The sequence below is a fragment of the Panicum hallii genome, chromosome 5 (genome assembly GCF_002211085.1).
Source record: "Panicum hallii strain FIL2 chromosome 5, PHallii_v3.1, whole genome shotgun sequence".
Taxonomy (NCBI): domain Eukaryota; kingdom Viridiplantae; phylum Streptophyta; class Magnoliopsida; order Poales; family Poaceae; genus Panicum; species Panicum hallii.
In genome coordinates this window covers 55,950,150-55,974,035 of record NC_038046.1, presented here as the reverse complement: position 1 = coordinate 55,974,035, position 23,886 = coordinate 55,950,150, and the positions used below count along the sequence as shown (strand labels likewise).

General features: G+C 41.7%; 2 protein-coding genes across 5 annotated transcripts; both read left to right on the top strand.

Annotated features, from left to right (window-relative positions):
* The first annotated feature begins 211 nt into the window (after window positions 1–211).
* LOC112892165 (protein RST1) lies at window positions 212–14,728 on the top strand. Of its 2 annotated transcripts, none has more exons than XM_025959270.1 (24): window positions 212–925; window positions 1,279–1,362; window positions 2,003–2,279; window positions 3,005–3,255; window positions 4,544–4,718; window positions 4,807–4,997; window positions 5,536–5,636; window positions 6,551–6,626; window positions 6,992–7,123; window positions 7,212–7,293; window positions 7,532–7,604; window positions 7,731–7,899; window positions 8,004–8,134; window positions 8,213–8,301; window positions 8,538–8,626; window positions 8,727–8,939; window positions 9,344–9,421; window positions 10,218–10,400; window positions 10,973–11,824; window positions 11,931–12,227; window positions 12,916–13,554; window positions 13,672–13,819; window positions 13,944–14,065; window positions 14,170–14,728. In XM_025959270.1, exons 1-24 carry the CDS (start codon window positions 269–271, stop codon window positions 14,530–14,532), a joined length of 5,472 nt encoding a protein of 1,823 aa, XP_025815055.1. In that variant the 5' UTR covers window positions 212–268; the 3' UTR covers window positions 14,533–14,728. The 2 variants fall into 2 exon arrangements, with proteins under 2 accessions (XP_025815055.1, XP_025815056.1); XM_025959271.1 differs by having other exon boundaries at window positions 784–925; window positions 1,284–1,362.
* A 6,474-nt stretch (window positions 14,729–21,202) lies between these two features.
* Window positions 21,203–23,473, top strand: LOC112894807 (protein LATERAL ORGAN BOUNDARIES-like). 3 transcript variants are annotated; one of them, XR_003229078.1, is made up of 3 exons: window positions 21,203–21,688; window positions 22,247–23,080; window positions 23,162–23,473. XR_003229078.1 is itself a non-coding variant. In XM_025962618.1 (3 exons), the coding sequence occupies exon 2, from the start codon at window positions 22,272–22,274 to the stop codon at window positions 23,013–23,015; it is 744 nt and encodes a 247-aa protein (XP_025818403.1). In that variant the 5' UTR covers window positions 21,203–21,688; window positions 22,247–22,271; the 3' UTR covers window positions 23,016–23,028; window positions 23,139–23,473. The 3 variants fall into 3 exon arrangements, 2 of the variants coding, with proteins under 2 accessions (XP_025818403.1, XP_025818404.1); XM_025962618.1 differs by having other exon boundaries at window positions 22,247–23,028; window positions 23,139–23,473; XM_025962619.1 differs by lacking the exon at window positions 21,203–21,688 and adding an exon at window positions 21,693–21,787 and having other exon boundaries at window positions 22,247–23,028; window positions 23,139–23,473.
* The last annotated feature ends 413 nt before the right edge of the window (window positions 23,474–23,886 follow it).

The following is a 23,886-nucleotide window of genomic DNA, read 5'->3' as shown; positions in this document are numbered from 1 at the left end:
AGGAAGGACAGAAAATGCTATTCCTATTCAAATTCAAATGGTTAGAACGTAGAAGCCCAGGGGGAAGCAGACTGCTCGCTTCCAAACTTCTTACAAAATGGGCCGGATGGAATTGGGCCCATGTACTGAAATTGGGCCGGAGGTCCAGTGGGCATCAAGACATGGGCTCCCAGACAGGCCCGCAACGCAACAAATACCAACCCCCAAGTTACTTCTCCTCCCCTTCAGTGGCCGCTCCCGTCTCCGCCTCTCCGGCCACCGCACCACCATGGCCTCCTCCGCGGCGCTCTCCCGCCTCGCCGACCGCACCCGGGTCCCGGACCCCACGCTGCAGCGCCACGCGGTTGCGGCCTTCTTCCGCCACCTCCTCTCCCTCCCCGCGCCCCTCCCCGAGGCGGCCCACGACGCCGCCTCCGCCCTGCTCGCCTCGCCCCACCCCGCCGTCGCCGCGCACGCCGCGGCGTCCGTCGCCCGCCTCGCCGCATCCCGCCCCGACCTCCTGCCCCCGGGCCGCGCCCTCCCGCTCCTCCTCGCGCCCCTCGCGGCCTCCCCCTCGCCCCGGCTCGCCTCCTGCCTCGTCAAGGTCGTCTCCGCGCTCGCGGCCTGCGCCCTCCGCTCCGGCTCCCGCTTCCCGCCCCACGACCACCCATTCGTCCAGGCGCTCGCGTCGGGCGCGGACGGCGCGCGCGCGGAGCTGGCGCGCCAGGCGGCCAGGATGGTCGTCGAGGGGCTGGACGGGATTGTAGGGTTCCTCAGGCCGTTCGTGATGTTCTCCGTGGTGAGGAAGGGGGACGCCGCATTCGCGAGGGATTTGATCGGCGCACTGGCCGCAGCGGCCGCGGCAGCGGGGAAGGCTGGTGTCGCGATCCCGGTGCTGAAATTGCTCGAAGAGAGCATGCTGCATTGGGGGCGTGGGGATGATCAGGTAGGTGTAGCGGTCTCACACTCGTAAGGATGATATCAGTTCTCTGCCTCGGTGATGCTAAATAGCTGGCAATGCTGTGAGCGATCATGCAAACGGGAGCTTGGCCATGTGTACTGTGCTGTGTTCGAGCAGTCCTGATGACAGTTGTGGCATGCATTTCGTTGAGAGCGCTGTGAATAGTTCCATGTTATTGTCTAGTCCAGATTAGTTGTAGCCAGCAAAAAAAATGTAGGAAAATCCGTGGAGGCTTGAGAAGCTTATATGTCATATCTGGAAGTGTGTTATGTTTTGTTATGCATTCTCAATAGAAGTATCTATGTTTGACTCATTACTAAATGCGTGCTTCTCTTCAGGAAAGGTGGCTGTGGCTTAGTTCTGCGGAGTGCTTGGTTGGCGCTCATGTGTTGTTGTTGAGGAAGTTGGTTCATGCCCAAATGGTACTACCCTCTGCCTTTTGCTTAATTTGTACAATGAAATGTTGGAATGACCAATATCTGCAAATCAGCTAGCTAGATCTTCACGTGACATCTATACTAGGTTCTGCTTTCTTGTAAACACCGAAAAGTTTGTTTATGCTCATAATAGACATGTTACCTGCTGGTACCTAGAGCTGTTTAAATGGACTGAGGATGACCATTAGTGGAATGTTTACCACTTGATGAAAATTTAATACTGTTGTGGCATCATACTCCTGCATGGTGCAATTACATCATTTCTTTGCACTTTTGACTGTTCTGTATTTTTTTTTATGCGCAGATTCCTTGCTGTAGACTGTAGGAGTATCCAGCATATAGTTTTCTGCTCATGAAACTTGTGACGCGTTAACTGTCTGCAGCAGTTTTTCTTGTACTTCTGAGTGTCTCTGCAAAAGTTTATTATACACACGAACTTCTATGTTTAAATACTCCTTGATGAGGTTGACTTGAAATGCGGACTACTTTCATGTTTTATTACTCATTGATGAGATGCAGCTAATCGCGCTTGCTTTCTTGCAATTACATTAATTCAAATGCCTAATTATGGTTGTTGTGCATGGATAATGCAGAATATATACTGATGACTTTCTTCTTTTAACAGCCAACATATGATGCTCAGGCCAGTAGTGCAATGTTGATGGAAGCACTCCTATCACAATGTTTATTTCATAAAAAATTTATGGGAATTACATCTACACTTCTTGGGTTATCAAAACATTTATTCTCGGTGGAAAAGGACCTTGGATTATGCTATCTACCTGAGATTTCTGGTGTTCTTAGTTCTCTTTCTCACTCTCTCAGTGGGCTGGAGTTTGAACACGAACAGCTAGTTGGCTTGAAACTTCTGGCCTTTTTGATTGAATGGAAATATGAAAATGGTACATTCCCAAATGTTTACAATCCTTCCTTCTCCCCTCTAATTTTTCAATCCTGTTGTTGGAGGCACTAGGAACTTGGTTCTTATTGTTTTGCAGCCTCCTTATGCTACTGTGTTTTATTTCGTATTAACCTTCTTTAGAGCCAAAAGTGAATTTAGAAGCATGGAATGGTTATCTTCTTCCTCTGCTTTAATTTTGTTCAAATTGCTTTGCATTCTTTTTTGAATGTTATAGTCCTCAGAGGGTTTGCAGCATACCAAGTACTGTGTCAATATGCTGGTACCATTTTCATATGGCCTGAATAGAGAATCACCATTTTAGGGGGGCTATCTATCTATATTTTGAGTAAAAACCCAAATAGTATCGTTCAAATATTTTTTCGTCTCATGTTTTCTTTTATGTGTTCCATGTGGGCCCAACTCAACTCAAATTCGCTGGACACAAATATGATGACCTAAACAAAAATCACTCTAGAGATAAAATAGCAAGATAATTATTTAACTTGTTCGTGGTAAATTTTCAGATGTTTGGTGTCAAACTTACCATGTCCATTTACATTTGGAAATACTGGGCATGTTTGAAACAGAGAAAGTGATGCTATAGTTATTTAGCTCAATCCTTTTTGTGGTGGAGCTTAGAGTCAATCTAATATTCCTTTTGTTACCATTGGCATAAGATACAATGTGTGCATCATCAAAAAGTTTCATATATATGCATGGCTGCAGTACTTGAACGGAAAGAACAAAAACACTGCCTCAGCGAGGAGCTTCTCTGTGTTATGGCAGTAATCAACCTTGCAATTTCTCCTTCTAAGTCTGTGAAAGCAGTGGTATATCATATTCTGTCAAGGTTCAGCTCGCTTGTTTTAGACATGCCTGCCTGTCATTCATCAGAGCAACAAGATACTTCAACGGACTACCGCATAAGCAAACCTGCACTTATTCTTCCTAAACTTCTGCATCATATATGGTCTCAGGTGATCTTTTGATCCTTTGTTTTTTCCCCGCTCTGTCCTGCTACAGTTCCGCCTTATTTTCTCTATTCGTTAAAGAAATGTATTGTGGCTTTAAACTTCACAATTTGAGTATGAAGCATCATATTTTGCTGTTTTGACTTCATAACTATGCTTGGCATCACCCAATCTATGGTACTTTCAAAATTTAAATGTAATGTTCTATATTATTTTAGGTTTCATAAATACTGGAGTATTTGTTATCTTCCTAACCCCACTACTTTCGTAATTTGATTATAAAAGGTTTAGGTTATGTTAGCGGGTGGTTGACCAGCCAGCCACCTAGTAATGATCAATGGATATAATTGAGTCAGTTTTGTGCTCTAACTGCCAAAATATATGGTAGCACATAGGGGGCGATGCATACGAGCATGTACAGTGGCACCATTTTATAGGTTGCCTCATGCGTTGCCATGTAATCTTGAGATAATTTAACAGATAACCTCTACAATCAGTTGTCTTTTTAGTTATCTCTTAGGAATTCCGTAAGCCCTCAACTTGTGAATGGACCAAATGAATGTTATGAATTCCATCACAACCACAACCACAATCAAATGAATGCTATGAATTCCATCACCCCTCCTGCTACAGTACGCGGTACTGTTACTAATACAGTATCACCGCCCATAACAACCACTCGTTTGGTGTGTAAACTCTTTTGTGTGACTCAACTATCAGTGTACAGTGCAAGTGTTCATATTCGAAAGTATATTCTTGTACATATGTACATATTGCAGCATTACTCGTAAAGGGTCATATTCCATTTTTCCAAAGTTACTATTGATTTATTCATCTCTATTGGTTCTATTTTGAGTCTCTGTTCAACTATATTCTGGGCATGTGTCCATATCTGAAAAGAAAGAAACTTGTTCATATGGTAGGTGTTAGAGAGGCGTGTATATGCGTGTGTGGGCCCTGCGCCCTGGCATAACTGCCGGCCGGCCCTGGCTTGATTTGGTTAGAGATATGAGGAGATCGTGTTTGGTTCTATTTCCATAAGCCTCACGATCTCCTCACCCCTATATATATGTACATCTATCTCAATCAATTCAATCCAATATTCCACGCAACCCTAATTGCTTTCAGTAGGTGTTTCTCATGCTGTTTTCCCTTAAAAAGGCATGTAGTTTGAGCTGTTGCTTGCTCCATATCCACTCCACTTCCATCTCCAGAAATCCTGCATTATATTTCTTGTGTACTATGTAGTCATATAAGTTTGTCCAATTTCTGCTTCCCATGATCCCGTCCGCAGCCATCTTCAGCAGGCTTCATTTTTATGAAGCACACAGCTACCAAGGTTTCACCTGAATCTGGTCGGAATTATTTGGAAGCAAGGTATTGGACTGATCAAGTAAATGACTATCTAACAGTCCTTCGCAGAGAAAAGCTTACATTGGATGGTTTGTCTTCAAAAAAGACATCTTCAGGTTGATGAGTTTACTTGTGCCTTTTACATGCTCCCTCTATATTTATCTTTATTTACTCTAACCTGTTGCTCCATGTAATTACTTGCAGTACCAATATCATCTCTGATAAGTTCTGTAGCATGTGTTTTGGTAATGCATCCAAAACTTGGTACTTCTGCTGCAGAGTCTTTGGCTGTGCTTGGTGCATCAGACCCAAGATTGGGTATGCCATTGTTTGTAGTTATCCTCTTCTATATCAAGATCCTATGCAACAACAATAATTTTTCAACAGAGATCTTGGTGAGTACTGCAAGTCCATGTTTCTTCCCATATTTGAATGCACATGATGAAGAATTAAAGTTCACTTGGATGGGCTTCTAATCAAATGTGAAATCCTCACTAGTTTAAAATAGGTTTTCAGTATCCAAACTGAGGCCTTTGAATTGAGAATCCATGTTTGTAATGGCAACATATAGCACTTTGCAGAAGAGGTCATATTCACTTATTTTTAGGAGTTGGAGGTAGGGAACCCCAAAACTACTTGTACACATGCACATGGATGCCTAAGCTGAAGTGTGTTGAGATCTGTGCAGACTTACTGCAATGAATAGAGGATGGGATGGTGATTTAAATTTTGGTACTTTGCATCAACACAGAGGTACATTGAATTGCAATTCTGATATAAATGTACCTGAATGTTCAGTGCCAAATCCATTTTGATTTTCAAGGATACTACTTTTATTTTCTTACGTTAGCTGCAAAAGCAACACAGACAGGATTTCAAACTGCAAAAAGAGTAGAATATTTGATATATGTATTTTTCACATATGATTTGCAGCTGAGTTTGATAGAGTCATTGCCATCACTTGCTATACATGGTTTTGTGCTTCCACTCGCTCTGCAATGGATATCGCCAATGCTTAAAAGGGACACGAACCCGTAAGTTGAATGCACTAATCATGAGTGAGCCCCAACATCAGTTTCTTTTTTATTCTTGTTTGCTTGTCCTATGAGCTTAGTCGCATTGTACTGACACATACGGACCACCTGGTCTTTGGTTTTATTTTTTTTATTTTTATCTCTGTACATAATGAAAGCAACTTTTTTTTTATTATTTGGAGGCAGAAAAATAGAGTTCATCATCCAGGCATTAGCAGACAAACAGATGACATGGACAATTTTCGGAAAACTTAAGAACAAACACTGGGAATCATACATTGGCGCATGCTATGCTACTATATATTTTATGAAAAAAAGATCACGTCTTTGTTTCTATCACATAAATAGAAAATTTCATGCACCATTTAAATATCAGAACCTGAGGATTTTCAATATTGAAACTATCTATTTAAGATGCAAAACTTAGTTTTGTAAGTCTTTAACCCAACATCACTAGACGATGACGAGCATTTGTGTTGCTTCTGTGCTTGTTCTGCTTTTAGGATGTTTCCATATTCTGGAACCTTGTCCAAATTATCAGAGAATAACACATTGTACCTCAATCTCATTAGTATTGTGGTCTTACTGGTGGTCAAATCAATGGAAGCATATCATTTCTGATCTTAGCAATTACTTTTAATATTTAACATAAATAAGCCCCCATTTTGAAATTTTGGTTTGTTCTGAACATCTAGCTTGCAGGTCTCTCCTGATTGCTGTGAGTTTATTTTGTATGCATTTCTGTATCTGGTTGAAAAATGTTTAGCACTTTAGCTTATGGATATTGCGTTAATGGATTGAGTTCTGATCATCACATTTAGTCATATTTATCACTTTTATTAACTACAAACCCTTTCCTTAAAATATGGCATTACTTTCTTGTGCTGTCCTTATATTACATGATTTTTCTGCAGGGTTCTATATGCTATAGCTGTTCGATTACTCTGCAAAGTATGGATTGTCACTGATTGGGCATTTCCAAACTTACAAGTAAGAATGCTATTTCAACTTGATATGGAAATCTTATTTTGTCATGGTGAGCATTCATATGTTGTATGTGGTATACGAAACCTAAGGTGATGTTAGAAACATGACTTTAAACTATTAAAATGTTTGCTCTGAACTATTGGTGACTAGCGAGATTGATAAATGCGTGCCTTTGTGTTCCTTGATTTTGAAACATTGATGTATTCCTTACCTTCCATTGAAATTTTTTGCAATCCCCGAATGTGTCAGTGAGATGTGGGCCACAGACCTACATGCCATTGGCATATGCAAAAGATTAGTTGACAATTTGTGATTTTTTTTCTAGATTGATGTAATAAGATCGCTACTAATTTTGGCTTCTAATTTAGGCAATTCTGGATCCTGAAAATATTTCAAATTTCATCTCTGACAGAGAGATTTCCATGAGTATTGCCTCATCGATACGTGATGTTTGCAAACACAACCCGGATAGAGGCGTTGATTTAATATTATCTGTCTCGGTGAGTATTTTCTAGATTTTTTCTTACAACTATTCATCTATTTGTTTACTTGGACTGCTTTGTAATATGTAGTACAAATACCTTGTAGTTTTGTATTGAGAGTCGTGATTCTGTGGTTCAAGCTCTTGGTCTGGAGGGCCTCTCGTATCTCTGTGAAGCTGATGTGGTCGGTAAGTCTTAACTTTCTGACTTTCCATTAGCTTCAGCTCATTACTTAATTTCTGGACAATGTTCCAACAGTCAGTAAGCTTCTGGCGAATGTTCCAACAGTCGATTAGTTATTGCCAGTATAAATTACAATCTTGTTACACAAGCCATGTGTTCTGAAAACTAGTAAGGGAGATATTTTGTATAAGAAGTCATATTTCTGCACCTCACATCTGAAGTTAGCTCCTCATTGTATCTCAGATTTCTATACGGCCTGGAAGGTTATATCAAAGGAGCTGCTTGATTATTCCATTGAGCCTGCTGTTGCTCACAGGTAAGACTGCTGTCAAATATTTGACTGAATGCTAAGATGTGTCTGGTCTGGTAGATTGGAAACACCAATGTATATGTGTGTGCTGACATGTGCTTCTTACTCACTATGTTTTCTTGTATTTTGCAGTTTGTGTGTTCTGCTGAGATGTGGAGCGATGGATGCTGAGTCGTATTCTGGAATATCTAATAACCTAATAGGAATATTGTGGAGCATTGGAACATCTAAGAAAAATGATTCCGAATCTCTCTGGGTTAAAGCAAGAGAAACTGCTTTTCTCTCCTTGTCCCACTACAAGGTTGTGCTACGATTTTTGTTCCTTGTGTGCTTATCTGCCACTTTTTGGTTAAAAATCCTGTTTCGAAGGTCTGCAAGATTTTTTTAACAATGAGTGCTTTACAGGTCTCACTTATTCAAGATGCTATTCCTGATTTCTCGAAACGAAACTACGTATTCTTTACTAATGAAGATAATTTGGCAGTTCTCAATGCCATGGAGAACCTTCAAGATGAGATCGTCAAATTTGAACATATGTTAGTACTTTTGTTGTCTTTCTTATGAATTCAGATGCTTACGGACACCCATGACTATTGTTTTCCCTGCTCACACAGAAACCGTCGTAGAGTGACCACTGATAAAAGAGTTGCAGTGCATAAGTTTGAGAAGCTACTGGATGTTTTCCCTCAGGCCGTGTTTAAAGGTATGCTAACTACGTAGTTAACTCAACTTACTTATTTTTGTTATTGGATAATCCAAAATGCTGAATGCCTGGTCTCCTGTCCAATTCATACATTTCTAATTCTAAGCAAATACGTAGCTTGTTCTATCCTGCTTTCTATATGAGAAATGCGTAATTTGTTCTGCTCAGTGTTTATTACAATCTGGTGTCAGTTTCATCTTTAAGTTCTCCCTTTGACTATTGCTTTCAAATTGTAGGAAAGTCAACTCATCATCAGTTGCCTGGTGCTGCTCTTCTAACTCTTAATTTTACCCCAAAGGATATACTTAATGAAGGGAAATCTAAGGTTAGTAATCTGTATCGTTGGGTTTCTTATTCATCGCTCACCACTCAAACTTGAATCCTTCTCATGTTATGTTTTTTATGTTTGCTGATTTCATTTGCAGGGTTTGCCCAGAGTTCATGCTTCTTTTGAGCAAGCATTTACAGAAATTGCTGAATCTTTGTACATATCAAGAAACATAGAGGTTGCTCTTCTTGCATTTCATTCATGGAAGTCATTTGTTTCCAATTGGATGCAAGCAGTTGTTGCTTTGCTTGACATTAAAGAGTCATCGAAGTTGAATAAAGCTTTAAAAGCTGCTAAAGATATATTTAAGGTAAATATTTATATCTTTAGGATATCCCTCAATTATTTTGCATTTGTTTGTTCTATTTCAGTCAATAGTGATTTGATCTAAACAAAAATCACCAAGTTTATTATGTATCATCATCTTTATAGGAGCAAGCTTTCAAGGCGCAGAATGTGCCTCAAGTTACTAAAGAACTGATAATTTGTAGGCAACAAGTATTATTTGTTGGTGTTGATTGTGACATGGGACAAATATTTTATCGTACATGATGATTTTTGTACTTGATTATGCATCTTCTCTATGTAGTACCTGGATTTTACTAAGATTTGGATCTTCCTTGCTATCACCCTCTTTTTTTATATTTGTCCCCATCAATTGCTTCCTTAATGCTAATGTTTACATTTCCTTGCGTTCTCCCAATTGTGGTGCAGATTTTGTGCGATCACGTTCCAGTATCTACTCCTCGAGTTGCTGTTAACATTGCTCTTGTCATTGGAGCACTATGTTCGGTAAGAGGTCTTTATTCTTATTTTAGTCATTCCCAAATATTGTTGGCCTTGCCCTCACTCACACACTCGCGATCAGCTCGCCGGAGTTGGAGACAACACACAAGATTTGCCGGCGACGAACGCCACGGAGCACAAGCTCCTGTATCTTGGCTTGTATTGATAAAAAAACGGACTCGGCGAGAATACTGAACTAGGAGTACATGGTGTATTTAACCACCAGGGACGCACCATGGAGCTCACCTCCACTCACCCGGCCTTCACGCCATGATCAGCACGACGCGCTCAACAAACACCGTGAGAGCCATCCGCTCATCTCGGACTATGCGGCTTCTTCCGTGCTGACCGGCTCCATGCACACATGCACTCCACAGACTTCTAACTGCCTACGACCCTATCCCCACAGCAGCCTGGGCACAAACATGTGCACGTACTGCACCTAGACTCCAACACGGTCAACAGCCCTAAACAGCCGTGATCCAAACTGCAACAGGCACGCACACATGATCCTCGACTCCAGAACGTGTCGCACCTGCGCGGCGCGCCCGACCTCGCCGCAGCCTCCCTGCTGGCGCCCACGCGCACGAACACAACGCGACACGTAACACACACGGACTCAACGCACGCCCGGAACAGACCATGGCGTGATTATTCCTAACAAATATATGTGATACTTGTCAGTATTGTTTTCTTGTCTCACCTCTAGCCCTTAAGCAAATGCATTCCTACGGTTGTTCCAATTATTTATGGATGATTTGCTAATTTCAATTTAATTGGTGTCATCTTGTCGTATTGCCAGATTGTTCCACCAACTGCCCATTTGGTAATATCTTCTGCATCAGATTTTCTTTTAAAATGGCTGTTTCAATACGAGCATGAGCACCAGCAGTGGTCAGCAGCTCTATCTCTTGGACTAATATTCAATTGTTTTCATCCCACGGATAAAAAGAGCAGGTTTCAGGTTATTAATGGGCTTCTTGAGGTGTGAAATCTCACTCTCTGCTCATAGTTCAATATGGTTAGACTTTAGTCCTTACAACATTTCTTCCTTTTAGATAGCAATGTATCAGCAATTTGTTGCATTGTGTTCACGAGTGCCTTAATGCACTTGCAAGCACCTTTTCTGTAGTTTAACAGCATTTGCTTACATGACACCATATCACAATTGCATTCACTGGATCATTAGGAGCTTATTTATATGTTTCTTCATGCCTCATCCCAGTGAAATACATGTTCATAATGCTGGATGCTGGAGCAGGACCAGTCCATGTCTTTTGAGATGTTCTTATTGAAACTTGCTATGGCTCGCAACTTATTTTCAAATACAATATCTGCATATTTATTGAATGCTTACATAGTGTAGCCAATCCGAATTATGAAATAGTTTTCTCCTTTTCCATTTGTGCTTGTGGGGTATGATATTCGAGGATACTTTCAAGTTTCAAAGTGTGTTATGCATTCTCATTATATATTGTGCTTTTCTACATTTAGATTATCTCAAAAACTGAAAGCTGTCTTATTTTCTCATATGTCTAAGTACTTTTCCACATTTAGGTTATCTCAAAAACTGAAAGCTGTCTTGCAAAAGGAGCTTGCGGACTGGCATTAGGCTATGCTTGCCAAGGTCTTTTAACGAGAGCACATAATGCTAGTGATTCAGAAGTAGAGGCTACTACAGAACTCAATGAGCGTGCATCAATTGAAGATATTCTTCATGCTTTGGTTTCTTCATTGATTCAGCTATGTCCATCCTCATGTTATTCTCTCAAAAAACTTAATATATATGGAATAGATTCCATGGAAGGGATGGAAGAAAATAGTGATAGATTCAACGATGATCCTTGGGCTATTGCTGGACTTGTTCTTGGTCTGGGAAACTCTGTTGTTGCTCTGTATAGACTTGGAGCTTATGGCACTGTTATTGAAATCAAGGACATATTGATGTCATGGATACCGAATGTCAATTCAAGCTGTGAATTATTTGATGAAATGAATTCAGTATCACTTTGTATCGGCTCATGTCTTGCTCTTCCTTCTGTCGTGGCTTTTTGCCAAAGAGTGGACTTGTTGAATGAGGATTTGGATGCACTGTTCAATTGCTACACTTCTTTAGCTTCTGAGCTCCTAAACCTCAATAAATCTGGAATTATCTTTCAGAATTTATTGATGGCAATCTGTATCGGTGCTGGATCTCTCCTGTCTTTTATACTAGATGATGGAGTGCACGCTGTGGAACCCAGTGCTGTTAAAAAGCTTCTAGACACTCTCAGGCATATATATACACATCCATTTCCTCCCCTTGTTCATTTGGGAGGCATGTTTGGCGTAGTCAACGCTTGCGGTGCAGGTGCAGGGGATCTTACTGGGATGTGTTCAAAACTTATGACTTCACAAATCAAACATGAGGTCTCTCTCCTCCATGCATTCTAACATTTATGTTTTATAATTGTTTGAGTAATCAATTTTGTTATGTTTGTGTAAAAAAAAAAATCTAATTTAGTTATATGTACAGGAGTCGTCTTTGGTGAGAGGTCCTTTATTGGCAAGCCCTGTTGGTGAGACTCTTTCAACACCTATGGTCCAGGAAATATATCTTCTTGCTAAGGATGCTGAGGATAAGCACATACAAGGTTCTGCTGCGTGGGCCATTTCATTTCTTAGAAGCAGGTGGTTGTCAAAGAATCTGATTCTTTACAATGAAAATGGCTCTAATAGAAGTTCTGGTGATCCCAGTCAAGCTTCAAGTTTTTCTGAACAAAGCTTAGTTTGGAACTTAAGTCGCTGGTTGAATGATCTTAAGCTTGAAAAGGTTTGATCTAAATTCTCATTTTAAATAATGAATACTATGGTCTCATTTGTTAACTATAGTTTTGTGTGGTAACTGGTAAATCTGTTACAGAAGTGCATAGTGTAGCTTATTTATGTCAAATGCAGTGTACACCTTCATTTATGGGGAACCATTTGAAAACAAATATTCCAATCATTCAACATGCATAAGCTGAGATGTGCATTTTTATATGCTAAATTGAACACAAGGTGAATTTGAATGTCTATCATAAGTTTTTTACATAGGCATAAATTCAAAACGTGAAATATTGAAGTACATTAGATATGTGATTTAAAGCACCGTAACAATCTCTGAATGCCCTTCCTGATACTCGATTGTGGTTGCATGCTGTTGATGCTGCAGGGGGTGAAGTGGATTGTATTTTACTGATGCAAATAATCTTCTAATGCATACTCATTTGTCTATATGTTATTCCAGTTGATTTAATGCAAAGATCTAATGTGCTGATAACTGTGTAAACCTGAGTAAAGTAATTTGCAGACAGTGTTTTTAAGTTTGTGGCTATGTGAAATTTATGATAATTTACTGTGCATCAATTTAGCGAACTACTTCATTTTCTGTTATGGTCATATCATTTTACTTGTCATTTTGTTGAGTAAAAGTATCATTATTTTTTTTTTGCTGACTTATGTTATTTTACCATCTACAGCCTTTTGATATGGTGCCAGTAAGTACAGTTGGAACAGTTTTAAAATGTCTTTCTAAAGCTCCTCGATTGCCAACTACAGACTGGGGGGTTATTGTACGGCGGTGCATGAAAGTTGAAACGCAGATTCCTTATAAGGCAACCAATCAGCAAGATCTAAAGTTTCTAAGGGAAGCATGCTTACATTTTACTCTAGCTCATGCTACTCACATAAGTCCCCTTCTGCAGTTTTTGGATGATCTGACTGACATACTCAGATTCCAGAGATTAGAAATAAATGTGCAATCTGTTTTGCTCCAACATTTGTCACACCTAATAAAGCTCTTCTCAGATTCAAGATTAGATAAACTTTATGAGGATTTAACTGAATACTTGTATTCCTCCACCTCTTCATACTTGAATTACTCATGTGAACAGAAAAGCATGATAAGAATGTCGTTCTGGGAAGGCATTTGCAAGTGCCTGGTGGAGGTTGTTTCTGAAGAATCTGGCGGTTTCTCATTCACTAAAAAATGCATTGAATGCTTGTTGCCTCTCTTGACTCTCCAAAATGATGGTCAACCTGAATACATTGATGAGTGGTCTGCTGCTATCATGTGTCTTACCAATGCCCAGAAAAGTTGGCTGGGTGATATGCTGCAGGTTTGTGACAGAACAAATCTGTCTTGATGAATGTTTCTCCGCAAATTGTTTGTTTTAGTAGTTTTTATGCTTTCCCTTGAGGTAGTTTCACAGTGCTGCTTTCACCTCTCATTTCAGGTTCGGAATGCTGCTTTAGTCACTGAAGAAGAACATATTGATGTGGCAAAAAAAATTATCATCAGAGCAAGATTGTGTGCGACTGGTTGTGGTTCAGTAAACGATCTGGGTAATATAAAGATGATGATGTTGTGTACAAAAGCAGATGGTAATTGCATTCATTTACTGTTATTTAGTATCCTCAAATTTCCATTCAATTATATTATCATTTCTTACACATCCTGTGACATTTTGTATATTATTTTGAAAAAGTAATGAATATGCTATTTCAGGTGTCTGGTGGAGTGTCCTTGTTGAGATCGCTGCAGCTATTAACTCTGTTGAAAACAGTATCAAAAGGCAGTGGCTTCTGGATGCATTAGAGATTGGTTGTGTTACAGCTCATCCCTCGACGGTAACTATTCAAGATGTTCTGTTGGAATTGTGGATGGATGCTTACTCTCACATGTTGCTTCCCCGACACAAACACGCTTAGATTTTCTTGTTCTAATATTTCAGGTGCTGCGCTTTGTTGGCCTGCTATGTGATAGCTGCTGCATCTATATGCCGCTTCTCGTTGTTAATTCAAGAACTGTACTGAGTGACCTGCCTGTCACCCTGCCTTCCTTTCTCTCCAGCAGCATTTGGGATGATTTCAGGGACATTGTTGCAGACAAGCTATGGTTATTGACCACTCACATCTACACTTGGGCAGAACAATTGGCTCATGGAAATGACCTCACTGGGTATGCTCATTTTCATAGAAGTGAAGCTGAGATGGCTAATTTTCTGGCCAATATTCTGCGTTCTACATGCATTGCAGCTGAGGACTACTTGACTGTTGATAAGCAGCTGAAGCTTGCAAACCTTGAGTCACTCTGATTGTAGGGAGATGTGTTTTCATTTTATTATTGGAAATATGTGTGCTTGTGTACAGTATCTGTCTCAAATTCATGTTTCGACATTTGATGTCCTACTGATGATTCAGCAACTTATTTTCCTGTACATATTTTAGTTTAACTATCTCATCTTATGCACTAAAGAATTTCTAATGTTCATAGATCGAAGCATGACTTTTGAAATATTATTGCATTAATTTGTGAGCACTATGACATACTGCCACCGAGAAGATTGAGAGCAGTTTAATTTCCTAGCGCCTAACATTTTGAGAGCAAAATTTTGAGGGGGAAAAAAGAGTTCTCAGACTACTGCTGGGATGTAAAGGCTCCTGTGCAAGTTTATCCAGATCACACTAATGGTGAGTCTAATACTCTAATTGCAATATTCCATTTGTCTTGGTTAGAGTTCCTGTTTCTAGATCTTTCAGAACTATGTTTTGCTAATTGTGTTCATTTATTATGATACAGGAAGTCTTGGCGTTTGGGGTCAGAATTACATTTCAACCTGCTATTTTATCAAGGAAACTTGTTGCGAAGTGCAATGTACATTGCCAGTTGTTGGTCGTAAGTAATCAAGTTACTAGTGTTGGTTTGAGTTCGAATGAAACTACTCCTATTTCAAAGGTCATTGTGGGTTAAATTTGACGCAACATCTGTACTCTTATTTACCAATTCTTGCTTGAGTCACAATCAGTAATCAGTATGATAAAGCTCAGAATATTATAGAAATGTTCCACGCAAAAAGCAATCACTAATAATGATTCTCATTCTTTCAGAAAGAAGTCCATAAGCATCGTATTTGGTGCTTCAATTCCCACATACTGTTTCCTTTTCAAGTTTCTTCCGTTGACTTTTTTCTGGTTGGGTCCTTTTCCTAAGAACTTATCAGTATTTCCAGAAATAGAAAAGAAACTAAATGCAGAATGTCCAGTAGACTTTAAATATATCTGTTAGCTTTTCCTTGTGGTGTCTCGTTTAAAAATCGCATGGGGGAAGCTAGCCCTGTTCTGCCTACAACTAAAAAAAACTGTATGAAGAAAGGTAGCACTCTGTTCGGCATTACTTCGTGACATAACTAAAATGATAAGCAGAAAATTTCAAACTAGACCAGGAAAGTAAAAGTAAGTCGAATAGACAATGTCAAATCTAAGGAGTAGGGGTGGCCGGATGTCACTTTTGGACATAAGTAGCTTCCATCTTAGCCCACAGCCGATGTACGGAAGTATGAAATATAGATGGAAAGCCAAAGGAATCAATATCTAGTAGTGTGCCCTTCCAGTCACCCAAGGGACTTTAGCAAATTAGCAGTGCTAAACCTCATCTGCTTTCTTCTGGATTCTCCTATCGTGATCAGTCTCCCTTAATATATTACGATAAGATATGCTGGCAACTGCAGCCGCGCAGCTGCCTGCAACCATCTTTCTCTGGGATGTTTCCAATTGGATGCGTCCAGAAACCTTGCCTGGTTACGCTTTTCGAGTATGATAACTATGTGGACGTACGTACTGCTTAACGGATTCTGCCAAGCATTCTAATTATCAAAGCCATGTCCTTTCACTGTCACTTTATTTTATCCCCTAAGTATTACATGGGCCAATCATAGCACCTGGCCCCAAAGTGCAACCAATCACATGGCTGCGAGCCCGCTTGCTAGATCACTGATGAAAGGCCAATAATTTATCCTTGTGTGGTCGTCAAGGTTTTGGGGGGTATTTATGCACTGTGCTAATGGTGATCATGAGCTACAGAAGCTAATTTTCTTTGATAATTCATCTTCACCGACATGACATATATATGCCATCCAGTTTGGTTTGCTGAAATGAAATATATGGACGACAGTTGGGATTGATTGTCATCCTTTATATGACGGTAATGTATGGTCAATATAAGTAAGGATAAAGACACGATCACATGAATCACTTTCGCTTAGGCACATGAAGATGCGTTGGGCTCCACATAAGCAGAAAAACTGCATTATTCCTTTTCTTTTCAGTGCACAATTTACACAATGGGCCCTTAAACTTTTCTATTGACGTGTTACTGGACCCTTAAACTGACTTCTGAATTCTTGTAGGTCGCTTAAGCTCGACTGATGTAAATAGCCCCGGCTCCGCACAAGCGGGATGCAGCCAAAGCTGTTTGTTGTCAAGATGGCATCAGATGATCATGTCATGGGACTATGGGAGGATCAGCAGCCTGCCCCAATCAACCATCCCCACTGTGCTTCGACAATCAACGTGCAACTCTGCAGGCGAAGGTCAGTGACGATGCTATATTTGGTAACTATTATCTGCATAATGCACCACACTAACAGAACAAAACCACCTGCAACATGTCTTGTGATCGAGGATGGTTTGAAAGCATGCGTGCATGGCCCTGAACAAGCCCCAGGTAGCCCCATGCATGGGCTGGCTAGACAGACAGGATTCTCTAGCGAAAGGTACGGTTCTATGCACGCCCGTGCACAACCACTCCACCCCACCCCACCCAACCCCACTCTGCGCGGCCCCTTGTGACCAGAATTCAAAGGGACTGTTCCCTGCCACAGTGCAAGTGCAACCTTGAATCTGTACCACACGGACCCATCAGCTCAGCTCCATATATTTCCCACGCAGCCATAGATAGCTATGCACCATCTTTCATTTGTGCACACACGCCAGCTGGTACTTTTTCCATGAATCTCCCCCCCCCCCCCTTCTCTCTCTCTGAAAAAAAGGTACTTGTAGAGTGAAGGGAGACATGGAGTATTTGTTCCAACTTAAGGTTCATACTACCAGAATTCTGAGCCTTTAACCGTTAAATTAAGTATGGATACAATTTTGTTATGAAAAATGAGAGTATTTTTCTGTACTATAATAAAAAGCTGGAGTCCCTTGCCCTAATTCTTTTCAAAGGAACTGACTCGTGAAAAAGCTGAGCCACCCCAAACATGCCTATGGCCTATGGCATGGGCTACGGTCTGTGGTAACTGGCAAGCTACAGACAACTACTAGCTGCTGTTTCCACTGAAAGATTTGCGATTTTGTTGGTGCTGGCGATGCCTGCCGAGCTTGATGAGTTTTAGCACTTGGATGCAAGTTGCGAGGGGATGCAGCTCAAAAGGACAGGCATGCTAGGTCGTGAACCAGGGAAAAGGCTGCCGCCATGCCATGCATGAATCCAGACACAAAGCGTAGGGACTAGCTAGCCCTAGCTTAGCCCTGTACCTCCTCTTCTCGGCCCCCTTCCTTAGGTCCAACGATTTGATGTCTGTGGATTTCAGGATCGAATTAATGTTGGTGTACTAGGATAGTGGCTTGCACACGAGATCTTGTGTTGTTATGGGGGATCTTATGAAGATCTTATGGCCTTTCGTGAGTTGCATTTTCTTAACAATCATCTTTATATGGCTACAAAGATTCAGTTGGAGGCGATGGGTGTAGCTCTGTCACCCTTTCTCCAATCCAACCTCCCTAAAAACTTTGTAGCAACAAAACCATGAAAAAAGATCACCTCAACAACTGTGAAGTGCCAAACTCTCTTTCTCAGGGCCCTGCCGAGCATGCCATCACACACTACTAATTTTCTTGCTCTAGTAAATTATGCTTACGAAGATGTAACGTGCATTTCAACTTCCTGCACATCATAATATTGTTCCAACCTTTTATTCCGGAGATTCCTTTATGTGGCTCCGTTTACTCCTCCGACAAAAATTCTGCTGATCTTATTAGTCATCAACTTTACACCAGGCTGCGTTAAAATGCTAATGCCATATATACGGCTCATCCTATTTGTCGCCGTCAAGTGATGCCCCCTGATTATGATGCACGACTGGCGTGCTGGCAGGACCAAGGGTCCGGGGCAAGCCAGGTGCAGCAGTGGCCAACCCACGATGTAGGGCGGGCATAGTAGTGGAGGTATAGTAGTGCAGGTATGGCCGGGGCTGAGCTTGGCAGGGCTGTGGCAAGCTGAAGGCTTAACACAGTCCGAGCTGCCTGCAATGGCACCAGAACCAGCTGCTAGAGTTCTAGAACAATTTTTTACTCGTAGCAAAGCACACGCATCATATAATAACACCACATGACAGCCTTCATGCATGGCTTCCTGAGATGAGATGATGGCAATCTTGCTTGTTTGGTTACACACCATACCTGAGCCCTTTTTGCATTCCATGCATATGTATGTCATGCGGCATCATTGTACATGCTTCATTTCAATAAAACTAATGGCGGCCTAGCTATAGCTAGCTAACCGTGGGGCCTGCCTCGTGATCTTAGGGTTCTTCTGTTACTACGACTGTAAAAGAGAGCTTAGTGTGTGAACCTATACTTGTCTGTTCTTGCCTTCTTGGAGACCGTGAGCTCGCTCTCTTTCTTGAGGAGCTTTTACATGTTTGCTCTGTTGACTACTCGAATTGACTTGGCTTTTCCTTTAGGAAAGCTAAATTGACCCATAGCTATGTAGTTCTGGGGTCAGAGACACTATTGTTACTGTGGTCGTTATTACTGTTCTTGTATAAGCTGTACAGATTTCAAACAGGAATGTTTTAAGTTAACCATCGATTATACACCATAATAATTCCTTTATTTGTTTCTTCTCATCTGAAAGATGGCACCTTTTTTCTTTGTTTTCTGTTTGAAATAAAGAGCTGCCTGGGGTGTGAACAACTGTACTGTCACCTGGTTGGTTTCAGTGATCTGCATGATTGTTGGCCAGACTGGACTGTGGATGCTTTTTGCAACTTTTTTAGTTTTGAAAACTTTGCGGCAACTAGTAATTACGTTGTGTTGAGATGCATGGTATGTAGATCATGATGATACTAATTATATATAAGCTTCAGCTACGTACCTATAAATGACAAAGATGACAAAATCTAACCCAAAGTTATCATGCTGTAACAGTGGCCATCATTGAGGGCCACATGTACTTTGAATTATTTTATGGGGCCTGTTCGTCGACCTGCAAAGCATCAGATCGACAGTAATTATCTTGCGAGTTGTTACCCATGAGCATCAAACGTCCTACTATACATCTTCATCCGCTAACTGTATGAAGGGCCGGTCCCTGTCTGGATCAGTTGATTCTTTAGGACATTAGTCTGTGCAAATTAAAATTATCTATTTTCAGCAAATTTTCTTGAGATTTTTCCTCCTTATTGTATGGATCAAAATGGATGGAAACTTTGGCATACCATGTCGTTGGTTTTTTTATATAATTCTGATTGCTGAAAGGTGGGTTGATTCAAGAATTACCCTTTTAATAAGTTTGATACTGTACATATGACGTGGAAAACTCCAAACTTGGTTAGACACATATTCTCTCTTTCATGTTGTTGCAAACACTAATATGCATGATCTGAATATTAAAATTGTCGCCATCATGGTATTGTGGAGAAGTCATTAAAAATATAAAAAAGTCATTTTCACATGAATGATATAAATAGTAAAATATGTTTTAGTAGCGAAGGTTTGAAAAGAATGTTTGCGCCCAGTCTAAAATAATGTCATGTATTTTTTAAAAAAAGTGGAGCCAGTTATCATGTACTCTTTCCATTTAGTTTTATATATAAGTGATACACATATTTTTTAGATTGAAACCTCATAATTTTTAACCAATAATTATCCTTACAAGATGTAAATATCTTTATACAAAAGTGTTATAATTGGATACGTATTGTTTTGAAAATAATTGGATATGTATTTTAAAAGTACTATCTTATGTTGTAATTTTACTACTACAAACAGTCTACTTTTAAATACCGTGCCGTGTCAAACTAAGCCTTTTTACAAAAAGTGATACTGAGCTAAAGCGTGCGTCCAAATACTAATCATATAAGCAGAGAACATCTGTGGGCTAACCCTAATCAAGAATCTACTTAATCCCCTAGCTAGGTTGTTATAAACAATGGGGCGTGACAGTGCATGCCGATAGCTTGCACTGATAGATATCAGCTCGTCGCTAATGATTGCTAATTATACCGCGGCGCTTTTAATTATGAGACAGAAGCCGTGGACAAGAGGATTAATTAGATCTTAAACCTCACTGCACAGGCACCCTGTGCTAGCTGTGCGCTTGCGCCATCGATCGCCACACGGTGTGCCGGTCTACATCGTCGGCCTCTTTATGATTGTGCTGCGGCTTAGGAAAAGCTCAGTTAAGCTAAACCAGTTCATGCATGAAAGGGCATGATTACTCTTGAACCGGACGCACTGAGGAAGAAGGATAATGATGTGGCTTTCTAAGAATGCCATGAATACTAAGTATATCACTTGGTAATTGGCATTTAATGATAATCAGTATACATGTAACCCACAAATACACTAGCTTGGCTTTAATTGGGACAAGATTCTGGTCAAGCTTTTTAAATTCTCATACCAACTTCACTATGAATCGGCCGGTTGTTGTGTCTTATATATACTTATTATATATGCTAAGTAGGCTGTGGTTGAATAGTTTATACGTACACAGATACCCTCTTCGATCAGCTACTCCCATGGGCAGCAGGGACTGTTTCTGAAAGGTGATGAGGTGAGGAGGCACTGTGGTAGATATTCTTGCGAGTAGTGGCAATGTCACCCTCACACTTTTTCTTGTACTGCCATTAATCTCGGTTTGTCCTTATTTATCTGTTTGCTCTCTCTCTCCCTCTCTCTCTCTGCCCCGGGCCTTTTTTTTTTTTCCTTTGCAACACCTCCATAATATTCTTCAACTCTCGCTTCCTCATTCAATACTGGCCTGCCTTTTCACAGTGTGAGGTCGATCTATGCACCTCACCTTTCCCTTGCTGCTGTTGGAGGAGAGAAGCTGATCTTTCTCTCTATATCTCCCTCAGCTCTCTCCTCCACAGATCACGGCCTGCAGAGAGACAAGAGTTAGGCTGTTCTACCTGATCATATGCCCCTCCCGCAATTCTTCCATCCACAAACAAATTGAAACAAGAATTGCTTGCATATCCTGTCTGTTTTTTCCTCTATTTTTTCTCCCCTTTTATTTCGATTGTGCAGCTTGTTAGATAGGTAGATAGCAACAGCGGATATATCATGGAGGAAACAAGCTAGCAGCAGCAGAGAGGAGAAAGGAAAAAAAAAGAATCCTTCAACTTAGTCTCTGCCGCTTCTTCAACGGATCATCAGATCTGTCCTCTTTGTGACCTTAAAGAGGTGAGGATGAGCAGGCCTCCACTGGCTACATGCCGTTGCATGAGAAATTTGAGAAAACAAAAGCTTTAGTTTAATTTGCAGTCTTCTGGTCTTCTCTTGGTACTATTTTATCATTCATGCTTCTTGAGATTTGAGCAAAGATCGTCTTTTTTTTCTTGGGAATTTGTGCTTCTTGTGCCGTATCATCATACATGCACACCCACACAAATATACAGTGGATCACCCTCCATTTGATTCATGATCATGCTGCTGATTTTCACTGGTCCCTATGTCAAATAATTTTAGCAGATAAGGATTCTACAGTTTCATTGTCCCTCTTTGTCCCAAGGAAAAGGGGAGAACATGTATAATTTCCTCATTTTCTCCCCCAAGGATTGCCCATAGTTAGATCAGAACTCCTTCAGCCCCAAAACCCTAATCTTCTCCTTCTCCTGCCTTACCAGAACAATCCTTAGCCAAGAAAACCCTAACCCTAAAACTAGTAGCAAAAGATGCAAATGCGCAATTTATTTCTTTGGGAAAAACTGACAATCCGATCCCTCTTTTCAATTTTTGCAGGTAACAGCTTGGTAGCCCCCCGGAAATGGCATCCCCGTCGAGCACCAGCAACAACTCCGCCCTCTCCCCGGTGGCGGCGTCGGGGACGACGACGCCCGGTGCCGGGGCGCCGTGCGCGGCGTGCAAGTTCCTGCGGCGCAAGTGCCTCCCGGGGTGCGTGTTCGCGCCCTACTTCCCGCCGGAGGAGCCCCAGAAGTTCGCCAACGTGCACAAGGTGTTCGGCGCCAGCAACGTCACCAAGCTACTCAACGAGCTGCTGCCGCACCAGCGTGAGGACGCGGTGAGCTCGCTCGCCTACGAGGCCGAGGCACGCGTCAAGGACCCCGTCTACGGCTGCGTCGGCGCCATCTCCGTGCTCCAGCGCCAGGTCCACCGCCTCCAGAAGGAGCTCGACGCCGCGCACGCCGAGCTCCTCCGCTACGCCTGCGGCGACGTCGGCATCCCCACCGCGCTGCCCGTCAGCGCCGCCCCCAGGCTCTCCACGGCAATGCCGAGCCCCGGCCAGTTCGCCACGTCCGCCGCCGGCATGTACAGCGGCCGAAGGCTGGGGCTCGTCGACGGCATAGCGCCGCCGCCGCCGCCTGCCGGCTGCTACTTCATGCGGAACAACACCGTCATCAGCAGCCCGGGCGCTGACGTGGCGCCCGTGCTGCCTTACGCTTCCATGGCTAATTGGGCCGTGAACGCCATGAGCGCCACCACGACCACCACCTCCGGATCAGAGAGCATCGGGTTGGATCACAAGGAAGGGGGAGACAGCAGCATGTGAAGCGCCATGAATAGTAAGCGGCCGGCCGGCTTCAGTAATTTTCTGCACTGCAATCATGCATGCATGTAAGTTTGCATATATGCTTTGTGTTTTATGCATGTGTTCTTTGCTTGTCTTGTGCAGTGATTTATTTGCCCCTTGTTAAGTAAGATGATGTGGAGGCATGTGCTTCAGCCCCTTTGCCCTTGATGAGCTGGGAGTGCAGTGCTTACTGAAGGAAGCTTCGGGGATGGAGAGCAGCAGGGAGCTAGCCGAATGCAATCTCTCTCAGGTTGATTAAGAGCTAAGGAGCAATCTACCTATCTATATCTATCTATCTATCTTTCGCCGACATGAGTTCTATATATCTGCACTCCCTTTTTGCATGTTGTGCAAACCATACTTTGGAGTACTAAATGTAATCGAATCGAGATCTTGATCTCTCTTCTTTCCATGATTACTTCTTCGTTTTCGCAGGATCCATCGATCAGTCATTAGTACGTAGAGCATGCTTTGCGATCAGAAAACAGCAACCTTTAGGCCCAATAAACAACCAAATTAAAGGATCCTACTTGCATGCATGAAGAGTAGTAGACTAGTAGTAGTACTAAGCTGATGGCTGCAGGGGCCAATCAAAGCAGGGTCTACATGATCTGCATCTTATATCATATGTCATAGGCACCAGTGGCCTATATATGCTTGCATTGCATATATGCTCCAGATATATGATCGCGAGATGCTTAATAGTCTGGCCGGGAGGAAGATTAAAACAGTTTGTTTATGGCGAGCATCACATCATCATTTCTTTCGCAGACATTCTTCCCGTCCATGTTAGTAAACTGTAAAGGCATGGGAAAAGCAGTATTCCGGGCACTATTCTTATAGGTCCCAG